The sequence below is a fragment of the Acanthisitta chloris genome, unplaced genomic scaffold (genome assembly GCF_000695815.1).
Source record: "Acanthisitta chloris isolate BGI_N310 unplaced genomic scaffold, ASM69581v1 scaffold18524, whole genome shotgun sequence".
Lineage (NCBI taxonomy): Eukaryota > Metazoa > Chordata > Aves > Passeriformes > Acanthisittidae > Acanthisitta > Acanthisitta chloris.
Window position 1 is genome coordinate 64,613 of NW_008667903.1, and position 13,711 is coordinate 78,323.

Below are 13,711 nucleotides of genomic sequence, written 5' to 3' on the forward strand. Positions count from 1 at the left end.
TAAATCATAATCTGAAATGGTTGTAAGGCCCAAACTCTTACTACTGTGAGATGAAGAGTATATTTTAGGCTACACTGGCAGCTGAATAAATGCAGGTTACCTGCTGATGTATTCAGAGCCCTGAATTAAATATAATACTCAGGGTCCCTGATAGCTTCACTTCATTTTCCAGCCTTGTTCAGAAGATGAGGGACGAAATTTGCTATTATTGCAGACAGCAAGGCTTCACTAAATCAATATGTCTACCCAAGAATTATATGTGTAACTGCACAATTGTTAGTGCTAGGAATTAGGAGTGGTACTGGGCCTTCCTGCTGGCCTTGATAGTCTTTTCCTTGGGAAGCAGTGATCTGTGCAGGAGAGAGGTTTTATCTGTGAGCACAGAATGAACTCCCCCAGGAAGCGCAAAACATCACAAACCACATCATCTTTGGCTTTAAAATAAAAATGTATTGCTTTCTTGGCTAGAGCCTTCTCTGCAGTATACAAAGCAACACATCTAATTGACCTCTCTCCATGCAGAAAACCTTACCAAAACACATGTTCCTGAGCAGGATGCCTGAGAAGGATGGGCAGGCAGTCAACAACAACCGACAGATGGGAAGAGTGCAGCTGAGCATGAGAAGCACAGCCTGAAGTCTGTAGAGCACTGGAGACCCACCAGGCTGCTCTTGGCAAGGGCTGCAGATGTACCCATATAGCCAGACCTCAACTGATTTGAGTCTAGGTGAGTCTCAATCACAGAGCACAGCCCAGCACAGTGCCTTCTCTGACTGCATGCTGCAAGCCTCAAATTAAGGTCCATCAGGTCTCCAGGTATCATCATGACAGATGGCAAAGACTTGCTCAAAGTAATAACTCTATCATTCTTTCCATTTAGCAGCTCTGTGGATATGACTTCCTAGTGTTTCACTAGATCCATTGCATTATGTAGTTTAATGTCTCTTTCAGCAGTTAAACGAAGGGCTGAAAATGACCTTTAACTTTCTAGCAATGTTTTCATTTCCAATAAGAGACTGGCTGTGGCTCAGAAGTGGTTTCCCATTATTTCTGGAGACCTGACTATTCACTGAGAAGTTGCTCTTGAATGGCCCATCTGCACACTTGCTGTCAAACAGCATGGGGTTGTGTATCATCAAGACACAGAAGACAGCAGATGATTTCTGAATTACAATTGGAATAATACTGCAGCCAAGAACCCAAAATTTAGCACCTCACCTGGTATCAGTATATCCTATCCAAAAAGGTACTCAGAGTGATATCAAAGACAGGGCAAAACAAAGACAACTATTTCATCAAGCCAGGTGGCAAATCAGGCTTTGTGCTTGCACTGATCCAATGCTGGGTCAAAGCTCTCTGATTCCTGCATTTAATCAGAAAAACCAGGGACAAAAGTAGGATAAATGGGGGAGTAAAGCCCCAAGGAAGGTCTGGCTCCTCAAAGTGTCATTCCAATTGCCATGAAAAAGATGAGCATAAATCAAAGAGAAAGCATTAAAATACACACCATGACAAAACTGGTAAGCAGATGACAGTTCAGCTTTCTGGGTGTCCAGCAATGATGTGGGAACGGAAGGAAATCTCATCCCATTTTTATTCTATAAGCTTCCAAGTGTTTTGCTTTCTGCTAACAAAGTCCATTACAAGATCTTGTGGAGCACTGCTAATGTTAAGTATTACTCTCTGGCAATAAAGGTAAGGAATATGCCTTTCATCTGTTTCCACATTTTAGCATAGATTACTCAGGAAATCTATGGAAAGGGATTTCTCCCTCGCAGCCTGCAGATGGGGTGTGATGCACACTGACTGCAAGGGAGTCCCTCAGCCTGGTGCAGCAGGCTGCTCCCTGAAACCACTGCCTAGGCAGGAGAGCTCATCTACAGAAATCATGAGTTAGGGACGACGTGGGCAAATGCTCAACATTTATTTTCATTACTCATTTATTCCTATTTGCATTGTTCACATCCTCAAGCCTATGAGGCAAAGTTATAAATGAAACTGATTTTTTCTCTTCAATTGTAAAAGAGATTCTGTTCCCCCAAAGAACCTCCTATTCCAGATATGTATAAATGCTAGGAAAGATAACCTAAAAAAAAGGCAGTGCAAGTAAAAAGAAAACCATAGAAATATCTTTTTGAGCCACCTTGAAAAGCACACATAAATACCCTGGTGAAAAGCCTTCTGGTATTAAGACCTCCCAAGCTTGTAAAGCAGGTGTCTGTGTAACTCTTAGCATAGCACATTTATCAAGAGGCAAATGAAAGACATATCTCCTGATGGAAAATGCCTGATAAATTGAAGGCCTGTCAATATGACTGTTGATTTATGAATCTTCTGTCATACTCAGCACTGCAACATCTATGGGATCTCGTAAATAACATGATCATCTGTCACAAGTGTCCAACCTCTCTTCTTAAGGTGGAAACCAGCTGCTCCTTTTTGTAGGATGCAAGTGTCAGCTCATTGCTTAAATGTTCATGCTGCTGGATATATACTAGCAAAGGGCCAAGAAATGCACTTTGCATTTGAACATAACATAAAGAGTTGTGTGATGTTTTTCAGACTCATTCACACAGAAAAATTTTCCAGCCTAGTTTTGGTGGAATAGCTACCTCCCTGCATACTCTCTTTGGAGATACAGATTTTTTTCCAGTTTAGTTCAAATCCTCTCCAAAAAACCACATGCATTAAGCTAAAAAAGCTAGTAAAGCTCCTGCACAGAATATTGTCTTGAGGAATCACACAATTTCCCACTAGGAGAAACCCTTGTCTCTTCTCAGAATTTATCCCACAGAATCACTTGTCCTTAGAACAGCTCTGTCTGCCACTCAGGAAATTTTCATATTGAATAAAGCCCAACTGCAGTGCTTGTGACTCAGAGACCACTGTGAGAGCTCTGTCATTGCTAACTTAATTCCTCTATAGCTCACTAATTACTGTTAATGATGTCAGCAAACCCTTTATTTATTTATTTTCAGTTAGCAAGTCATCTGGTTTATATTATGAATGCTCTGGTACAATGAAAGTGACAGAAATTCGACTTTATAATCTAAATAACCTATCCTTGGGCACAACTGAATTCACATACAATGAATCCAGCACACAGTGCTGCCCAAAGAGCTATTATCCAGCTGAGTGCTGGAGATGAACTCATCTTTTGAATCCTCTGAGAAAAATTCCCAGGGTGTGGTTTCTCCACTCAACACTGTGCCTAATGATAGCAACAGAGGAATGTACAAACAGCATTTTTGGAACAAATCTTCAGACTTGAGATCTCCCACTCTGTGGTGAGTCTCCTATTTAAGAGGATCCTCTCTGGCCCTGAATGATGGCTGAGGTTCAGTGGCACAGTAGAAGGACAGCAGTAGAGGTGTCCTGACATGCACTCTGACTTATGAAACTAGTTGTAAGCTGCACAACAAAACCTCCTACTTTTCTATGTTTTTCAATGACAGCAAACACCATCACTGTGCTCTGGGCTCTGTGCACTATGAGACATGCTTGTATTTCACCTACTAGACCAGGCTGCTCAGGTCATGCATATTATGAGATAATATTTATCACTGCAAGGCCTCCTTGCCTGTAAACTGTACTCATATATATCCTCTGCAAACAGACCCGATGAAGGTTGTTTTGAACTGTTTCTGTAGATGCTCAAGAGTTGAGGACACCAGAAGAAGCCTTGCCAAAAAATGTTTATGTGCTGACAAAGTTGTCAAACACTTGGGACAGATGTACAGCAATTGCTCTCTGACTCCTCTATGCAAGTCTATCAGCACAGCATATATATTCACTCCATACCGCAGGTCAAACTGCCCCTCCTGAGCCTGGGGCTGTATCCAGACCCAGGCTGTGTATACTCACAGTACTCCCCACAGATAGGTGTCTTGATAACTTTTTTCCAGGGTTTAAGACCTTGGGGTCACAAAACATAGAATTTCTCTTACCTTTTTTTCTTGCAATAGCTGTTCCTGGAAAAGCTTCCAGTGTCTCTGGCGTTTGGTCTCCCATTCCTCCAGCTGAGGGACCAAATTCTCCTGCCACTCCTCCTTCAGAAGCTCACACTCTCTTACAGAAAGGCCAGTCACCATAGGCAGAGTCTGAAGAAACAGCTCTGTCACCAACTCTTCTAAAGCATGGGAAGCTTTAGAGTACAGCTCCTAGCAGAGGTACAAAAAAAGGGACAGGTGGGAAAGTGAATCCCCTGGCTCTTTCGAGCTGTTTCACTGAATGTCTCCATGATGGCAGTGAAGGAACTATGTCCCAGTGAATATACTGGGCCACTGACTGACCCTAGAGCTAAAATCCAATGCCATTAAGTTTTGAGTGAAAAAGACCAGGTTTAGTAGCAGAAACAACTTAAATGTTTTGGTTCAATGCACAGAGGGCATTTAAAATGCAACACTTGAGCATATGAGACCTTGAACCCTAACTGTTGATCACATGCAACTACAGGACAATGAATATTTTGTTTCACTGGCTGTGGCAATGTGTTATAAAAACACTTACTTTGAAAGTTACTGTGGAAACAAACCTCAAAACCCAACCTCATTAGCACATTTTAAAGGTGCTGATATGAAATGAATGAAGGTAAGAAAGAAGAAAAAATTAAAAGGGACAATATGGCTTTTAGTTAGGCAAAATTGGCATTAGTCATGCCAATAGTTGGGGCTTCAGAATGTGCTAGTCTTCAATGCCTGAAGAACAGAACTATTCAAATTCATTCTTTTGCAGAACAGTTTCCAGCCTAGGAAAACAAACATCTTCTGGTGGTTTTAATAAAACTAGTCCCAGATGAGCAGTTTTCAACTGCTGAGGCTGTTTTGCTCACAAGAAGCATTTGGGTGATTTAATCACATGGCATCCAAGCTAAAATCTCTGTTCAGAACACACAATTCCACTGTCAAATACACAGTGGATTAGAAGCTGTGTTGGCAAACTTACTACAAATTGAGATAATCCCAGGGGAGAAGGAGTGAGGGCAGGTAGCTTTTCCCCAGCCAAAAAGAGAAAAGAAGAAGACATTGGAAAGACAACATGGATATTGTGGTACTCCAGCAGTATGAAGAACTATTTTTGTGTGAGCTCCACAAGAAGCCCAAGAAGTTTTATCACCTATTTTGATTTGCTTTCATTGTAAATCAGTGTTAACTCACTTGAAAACATTCATATTTTTTTGCTCCCTTAAAATACAGATAATATTTTTTAACACTTTTAAGCAGTCCTGTTACAAGAACAACTCATGTCTTCTAACTGTTGCCTTCTTTTCAATACAGATTTAATTACAATTTCTTAAGTGATCAGCATCTAGAATCTATCAATAGGAACACAGAGATATTTATCTAGTTGTCAGATACACCTGTCTGCAGCTCACAGACAAGGAAAGTTCTAACAGACTTGCCTTTTTTTTTGGAGAGATACACTGGTATCATGTACTATTGTGTAAGAGTCCATTCCAACTGCTAGATGTGATACCATAAAATAGACAATAAGACACAGAAAGTCCCAAAACAACCAAAAGAAAGAAGATGTCAAATTGCAAAGTCAAGAACTCAGAACTAAAGGAAGACCAGAATTTAGACTGCATGTGAAATGCAGTTCTGTGCTCCATGATGATAAATTTGGGGCACATATACTGTTTCCACAGGACCTTTATCTGTTCCAAGCGTAGGTTTATGAATACCCTTTGAATGGATTGATTTCTTTAAAATATTTTGTATTTCCCATTTATTGTAACACAAACAAGCTGTGCACTGAATACTAAATTATTATTTTCCTCCTATGATCCCTCTAGGATGCTAATCACCATATTAACTGTTTCACAAAAAATAAAGAGCTTAACAGCTCCCTGCAGTAACCTCTTATGGATACAACTGAACACTATAAAACATGTTCACCTTTGAGATCAGCTGTCTCAATTCTTTCCACTCTCTCACCCATTTAAAGCAGGCAGGAGTTTCAGAATCCATCTCCCATTGGCTTTCTTGAATCTCAGTGTGCCCTGAATTCTTGCAAATTGAGCTAAGGCTTTCACAGAATCATAGATCCCTGCAGTAACCTCTTATGGATACAACTGAACACTATAAAACATGTTCACCTTTGAGATCAGCTGTCTCAATTCTTTCCACTCTCTCACCCATTTAAAGCAGGCAGGAGTTTCAGAATCCATCTCCCATTGGCTTTCTTGAATCTCAGTGTGCCCTGAATTCTTGCAAATTGAGCTAAGGCTTTCACAGAATCATAGAATTTAGAGGCTGGAATGGAATGGACAGATCATCTAGCCCCAACCCTCTGCCCTGGGCAGGGACACCTCCTCACTACATCAGGTTGTTCAAGATCTCATCCAGCCTGGCCTTGAACACTGCCAGGGTCAGGGCAGCCACCACATCCCTGGGCAACCTGCGCCAGTGACTCATCACCCTCATAGGAAAAAACTTTTTTCTGATATCTAACCTAAACTTTCCATCCTTCAGTTTAAACACATCTCACCAGAGCAGAGCAGAGGGGAAGAATCACCTCTTCTGACCTGCTGCCCACACTCCTTTTGACGCAGCCCAGGATCTCACCCAAAAATGGGACTGGACGTAAGTATGAGAATTAGTAGTCAAAGACACAACAATTGGATACCTAATTTCTGGTAACACTTGTCCCATTTCTAGCAATGGCTGACTGTCTGGAAAACACAGTATGACTCGGGTAACATTTGCTACACAGGTGGATCATATGCTGAAGGATGGATCTCTCCTAGTCCTTAATCATTATAGATACCACTTTCTGTCACAAGAGGCAGGATTTATACCATCCGAATCATCTGTGTAGCTGTGGGCTTGGCTTAGCTTGGCAATGCAAAATGGTTTGTTTAAATTCTCTCTTCTGCTACTATTGATTTTAAAATTCAAGTCTCCAAATTCTGGGATTATACATAAACTCGAAGATCCTATGTTTCTAATCTTGATAACCCATACAACATTTAAAGAATAATTGTTCTATCTCTGTAACCCATCTCTTCTCTGAGCTTTACCAGTTTTTCAGGACAAGTTAATTCTCCTGCCTTTATTGGGTTCAGTGATACACGAATCTATATTGGGTCTGAAATAGTTCAGATGGAGTCTAGGGAAGTCTGTGGCATTTCTATTGCAATCTTAAATGATCTCAGGCAGGGTGTTAAGGAATTGCATCCTTAAACAATGGCAGCTAAATCCCTTTGGAACACATCTTGCTGTAGTACTGATAGCATTTCCTTGAAACACTCTCAGCTCTGTATTATTATTTACTAGCAAATATTTTGGACAGAACATAAAGATGGTATTTTGTTACTTGTTGTCATGCCACTTTGTTCAAAGATCAACTGAATAGAGCTCTGTCTGTACTCCCTGCAGCTTCAAATTATACTGTACACTTACCTTTGGCTCTACCACAGTGGGTAGTTACCTGGGAAAAATGGGACTAGGTCCTGCTCCCACAAAATTACTTACCTATGTCACCTCATTAACGTGATGGGCCAAATTATTTTTTAATCAGAGGTGCTTAACTATTTGTTTGCAAAATAATTCATGGCCCTCTTCTGAAACCGATGTATGAATCATAGAATCATCCGGGTTGGGAAAGACCTCAAATATCATCAAGTCCAACCCTACTGTGGTTACTAGCCCCTGACACTAAGTGCCACATCCAGTCTCATCTTGAAAACCTCCAGGGATGGTGAATCCACCACCTCCCTGGGCAGCACATTCCAATGCCTCATTACTCTCTCCATACAAAATCTCTTCCTAATATCCAACCTAACCCTCCCCTGGCAGAGCTTGAGTCTGTGCCCTCTTGTCCTGCTGCTGGTTGCCTGGGAGAAGAGAACAACCCCCACCTGACTCCAACCTCCTGTCAGGGAGTTGCAGAGGGTGAGAAGGTCTCCCCTGAGCCTCCTCTTCTCCAGGCTGAACACCCCCAGCTCCCTCAGCCTCTCCTCATGGCACTTGTGCTCGAGTCCCTTCACCAGCCTCGTTTCTCTTCTCTGGATCTGCTCCAGCACCTCAATATCCTTCCTGAACTGAGGGGCCCAGAGCTGTACACAGTATTTAAGGTGTGGCCTCATCAGCACCGAGTACATGGGAAGAATCTCTTCCCTGGTCCTGTTGACCACACTGTTCCTGACAGAGGCCAGGAAAGGACAAGAAAGCGGAATTAGAATTCCAGGAGCAGTTTTTCACATCAACAATCCTTTTAAAATTTAACCAGTGGGTGAATACATGGAGGGGAAGCAGGACTAAGTAGTATGCTCTTTACATCTCATGAATGTTTCAAACTGGCAGGCAGAGCAACAGGAAAGCCAACGGGAGATGGATTCTGGAACTCCTGCCTGCTTTAAACAGGTGAGAGAGTGGAAAGAACTGAGACAGCTCATCTCGAAGGTGAACATGTTTTATGGTGTTCTGTCTCAACTGTATCATTAAGAAGAGGTTACTGCAGGGAGTTGTTAAGCTATTTATTGTTTGTGAAACAGTTAATAATGGTGATTAGGGTCCTGGGGGATCACAGAGGAAAGTTAATCCCCAAGGATGGTGACTTTTAATAGAACACTCTCCCTTTCTCACCTGTTGTCCAGGATTACAAAACAAACTATAAGTGATATGGACCAAAATACTGACCTCTCATCAGTGTTCAAGGAATCACTGTCTGCTGAACACAATCATATGGAAAACAGGCCCCAGGCAGTCCTTGCATGCCAGACCCCAGCAGGACAGCATGCTGTACCCAGAGGCCACACCACAGGGACAATACAATGGCCAAGCTGTTTAATGCAGCACTAAAAAAAAAATAATGCACTGCAATGGCCTTTTAAAATTTGGTAGGGGAAAGACTAAGTCTACATTTAGGAAAGATTGCAGATGTGATTGAATTCTATCCAAGTGACTCAAGCTAACAAAATACTCCAAAACTACTTGTACTCTAAGGAATGTACCTGATCTCAAACAGCAATACAATCTGTCTGTAAGCAGAGATGGCAACTATGTATTATAGTTTATTTTCTCACAAGAAAAAGCAGGAAAGCCATTAAGAAATCCCACTGCTTCCAGGATCTTGTTTTTAGACTAGAACCCCTACAAAATATTTCTTACAAGCTTCCTGATATGCCATCTCTTGTTTTTAAAGCTTTGATTTAATGAAATTTATTCAAATTGATGCCATTAATAGAATAGCTGATTGCAGTGCTGAATGAACCTGTTTGTAGTACCTGGCAGTCAATCTCAAAGCTTTTCAAGAAATCACCAGAGCAATTCATCAAGCATAAAGAAATACCACGGGGTATACACAGAAGTAAAATGGGCTCAGATTAAAATGCTGAGTGCATCTGAATTTCAAACAAGGCAATAAATATATAATTCTGTCAAAAACCAGGGGAAAACACACAGCTTATCAGATTTCACTCAAACACAAAGAACAGTATTAATGCTCCCCCTCAAACCTAAATGATTAAAAGGTTCCTGCATGTGAAATTGTGAAGCAGGAGAATGTATTTAAAAGGCTGGTTGTAGTTTATTTTACATGCCAGCCACTGAGTAGTATGTATCATCTCAAAGAGACAACTGCACAGCTATTTGTTAACTTGTGATACAACAGCATTTCATTAAAGCAATTAAAATATCTGATCTAAGCTGTAGAACACTCTTGCATGTGCCTCCAGAAGCTCAGTGGATAGGACACTTCTTTAGGAGGCAAGACATTCACCTCCCAATCCGTCTTGTATCTTACTAATGAAAGAGATTCAATACTGACATCATATATCCTGTATATACCCCAAAAGTTCTTGGACACTGCACACCACTGGTCACTAGAAGATAGTTCACATACTGAGAAGATATACCAAGTGGGGAAAAGCTGATTGCATGTACTTCTCTCTTCCATGTAAATAACTCTGGAATGCCAATCAGAAAATGAAAACACTGCCCTGCTTTTAAACATCCTAACATCAATAAAACACAATCACAAAATCATAAAATCAACTGGGTTGGGAAAGACCTCAAAGACCACTGAGTCCAACCCTACTGTGGTTATTAAAACATGGCACTAAGTGCCACATCCAGTCTCATCTTGAAAACCTCCAGGGATAGTGAATCCACCACCTCCCTGGGCAGCACATTCCAATGCCTGATCACTCTCTCCGTTAAAAATAAAATACTAGGCTGAGCCATTCAATTAGCTCTGCCCAAATCTTCCTTTAGTTATGACATACTGTGATAATCAAAATCACTTGCCCCCATTCCTCAATGTGTACTTCAAAAATTAGTTACGGAGCCTGTGTCAAGACACAGACTATTCACCTACAGAGCACTAATTTAATCCACTAGTATGGCTGAAAAGTCCTACACTATCCTCCAAATATAACTCACTCACTTCAGGCATCAACAGATTCCATTGACCTTGGTTAAATCACTTTAATTGATTTATTCATGTGTACACATAACAAACCTACTCAATTATTCTATGCAAACACAGTCAGCTTCCAGATCATTGAATTTTTACATATTTATTCACCAATTTGGATAATTCTTTGATGTACTGTAGCACTACAGACTTCCATAGTGCCAGAGGGTTATATCAATCTATCTTGATGAACTGACAGTCTGTTTAAAAAGGAGAAAAAATGAAAAACTGAAAAAGGCATAGAAATTTGAGAAGGCCTTAGAAGAACATTGTGAGAATAAGGTAAGGATCCTCTCCCATATCAGACTGGCACTTAGAGGTAAGTGACATCTTTTCTTCCATCCCCAGGATATTCACTGGTTCCCTATTCAGTCACACTGTGACCTTTTCCTCATATTTTAATACAACCTCCTGCATTGAGGTCATCTTTCAACTTATTCATGAAACTAAGCCTGTCAGGCTAGCTTTCCTGCTTGCTTATACCATGACAAACCAAGGTTACTGTTGAAATAAGTCAAATCATTCCAGTGCACAACGGATAGAGTTTTTAATCACACAGAAGCCTTTATTACATCTAATTTTCATTTGCAGCAAAAAATAAAATGGGCTGAACTACCAAATATTTAATTACTACTAGTTCTTACCACTATCACTGCATTTACAAATGTATGAATACATCTTTTTTAAATGTCTTGTGGACCACAGGTTGAGGAATACTCATCTGAGTATCTGTGGAGCAAGCCAGAGTGTCTTTAGAGAGTTCACTCATTTTTTTCAGCAATATTGCTAAGCATCCATTTCTAATGGAATGATAAAAAACCCCAATGGAACAAACCTCTGTACTGGTGAATTTGGTTTTTTTTCATTTTGGTTTTTTTGTTTTCTAACTGTGTTTTCTAAGTGAAGGGGCAAAGTCCTGCTGCCCAGGGAAAGGCTTCTGCTTTTCCAAGATGCACTTGTGCTCTGAAAGTGCAGTGAGGCAGCGAGAAGTGAAGGCATTGTGGTTGTGAGATGCACCTCCTTCCCTTAAGAATCTATCTTTTGCTTTTATGCCCCAGGTAATGGAAAACACGTGTAACTACTACACTTCCCTCAGCTACTGAAGCCAGAAAAGCCCCATTTACCCACAGCAGGTCTATGCTCATTTGTACTTTCTCTGTACTACTTCTTTCTAGCTTACAAGGTGTATTCAAAAGCTGCCTCCTCCCCTACAACAGTCTGTAGTATCTGTATCTAGGTTTAAGCTGAGAAAGTGCAGTAGTTCATTATGTTATATGTACTACTTTTTTTCCTATAACCAATGCTTGGTTATAGGAAAAAAACCTCTGGAAATTAAGATTTGTGGACCCTCATTCAACAGATGCCAGTTAGATCACAGTACTTGCAGTTTTTTGTGTTTGTTTGGGTCTAGTCATAAGAGAGCAGATGCAATATGGAATTCAATGGCTTAGAGCTGAGTGAATTGGCAGAGTTCAAATTCGTGCAGTTCTCCTGGCAACGTGGAAATTCTAGGAACACTTAACTCACCCAAACCAATTTTTCTTTAATGGAAAAGAAAACTTAGCTAACAGTGTTGAAAGAAATGGGATTTTCAGTCTTAGTGTCACTAAAGCAGAGTACACAATAAAGGAAAGCAATATCATTTCACGAATGAGGTGGAACTGTGTAGGGTAAAAAAAATGTTCTTGCTCTCCAGAGACTTCACGTGAATTGAGGAAGGGGGTGGACAATGGACTGTGTGCAGTAACACCAGCAAATGTGTTGACTTTTCTTAAATCAAATAGCTTTGTGCTATTAATCTACTCTGATTCACTGGTGTATCCCTCCAAGCAAACTCTGCTTTTCTCCAAAGCAATAGTTTTCCTCAAATATTCTGTTGCTATTACATAAAACCATGGCAAAACTATTTGTTCTAACTACAATGGCTTTATTATTTTAATAAATTGAATTTGAAAAAGTGCACATGGACTAGTGGTAATTAAGATTGTATGGGTACATTATCCTTGTGTGATAGAGACCACAAGTTTCCATAACATCCTGATCTGGTCATAATTAATCACAACAAGGATCCTGTTTAGCTGAAAGTGATTAGTTCCAGCCTAATTAAAGGTCAGTGCTGACCACAGTTTTGGGCTTCATCAGATAGATCATATTATCTTATTTTTTCTCTACAGACAGAAAATAATTAAAGATGACGCAAAACATGAAGCATCTACATATTTTCTAAATCAATAACAAAAAGAAATGTAAAAATATTACTTACACCAAAGACCTGAACCTATTTCAGGGAACTAAAGAGAATTAAAAAAATTTTGTCTGAGAGGAAAAGAGGAAAAGTCTATTTTTTGAGATGCAGTGAGGTTAACTAAGAATAGTATCATCCTACTATGATGCAGAAAAGATAATTACACTACATATATGAAGTCTCCCTCCCGGTAGTCACACCAGACCATGTATGCTCTCAGCATAACTGTAGCCTTGTCAGCCACCCAGGCAGCAACTTTTGGCAGACCACACAGGCATTTTCTACTAATATGAGCTTAGAGAACAGTGTGTGTTGGGAAGATACTGAAAAAGGCATGCTAATGTGGAAGATTGTCCTGTCTTCTTCTTCTGGTTTGCCAGCCTAACTTCCTGGAACTGCCATGATCTCTCCTGCAATTTCCCAACCCTCCCTGAGGTCTGACACTGTGTAGTGGGGTTAGAGGACCTTCATAATTACTTCAGCAAAAGACATTTATCACTAGAAGTGGCACCTTGTAGAGATCTGCAACAGCCTCTGTGCTCTCGCAGTCATCCTCCTCCTCCAGCTCCCACTGTGCTTGCCAGTGCTTCTCTATCAGCTCATGGTAAGCCTAAAAGAAACATAATAGGTATATTTAACAACTGAAAAGGTTTTGATAGCTTCTTGTGATACTTCCCTTTCCCTCCCTGGTGCCTGTCTCATGTACCATCACAACAGTAATTTTTTATCTGGAACCATGACTCAGAGGGAAACGAAACTTGCCTTAATTGGAGCATATCCAGTCTTAAGCATAAACCCCACGGCCTCAGCAATTTGGGGTTAAATACCTATTACTGAAAAACACATGAAACAATCTGATTTGCAATCTGCTTTCCAGTCTATGAATATCACTACATCACAGCCAGTACTAAGAGGCACAGAACAGCCATTCATCATCATCATCAGACACCTGAGCTACAGCTGTACCACTGCACATGGGGCTGGTCTGGGGTTGGTCACCACATCCCATGGTGGTTCCTAAAAGGCTGATCTATGACTTGGTCCTTG

At 40.6% G+C, this 13,711-nt stretch overlaps 1 protein-coding gene across 1 annotated transcript in view; it reads right to left on the minus strand.

The window, feature by feature from the left end:
* The window catches only part of EVC (Ellis van Creveld syndrome), a gene marked incomplete at its 5' end in the record, with an annotated part of 44,964 nt that overhangs the window by 13,529 nt on the left and 17,724 nt on the right, over positions 1-13,711 (minus strand). Inside the window, 2 exons of the mRNA XM_009072711.1 lie at positions 3,948-4,160; positions 13,176-13,274. Coding sequence (XP_009070959.1) covers positions 3,948-4,160; positions 13,176-13,274 — 312 coding nt within the window. The remainder of the gene's footprint in view (positions 1-3,947; positions 4,161-13,175; positions 13,275-13,711) is intronic.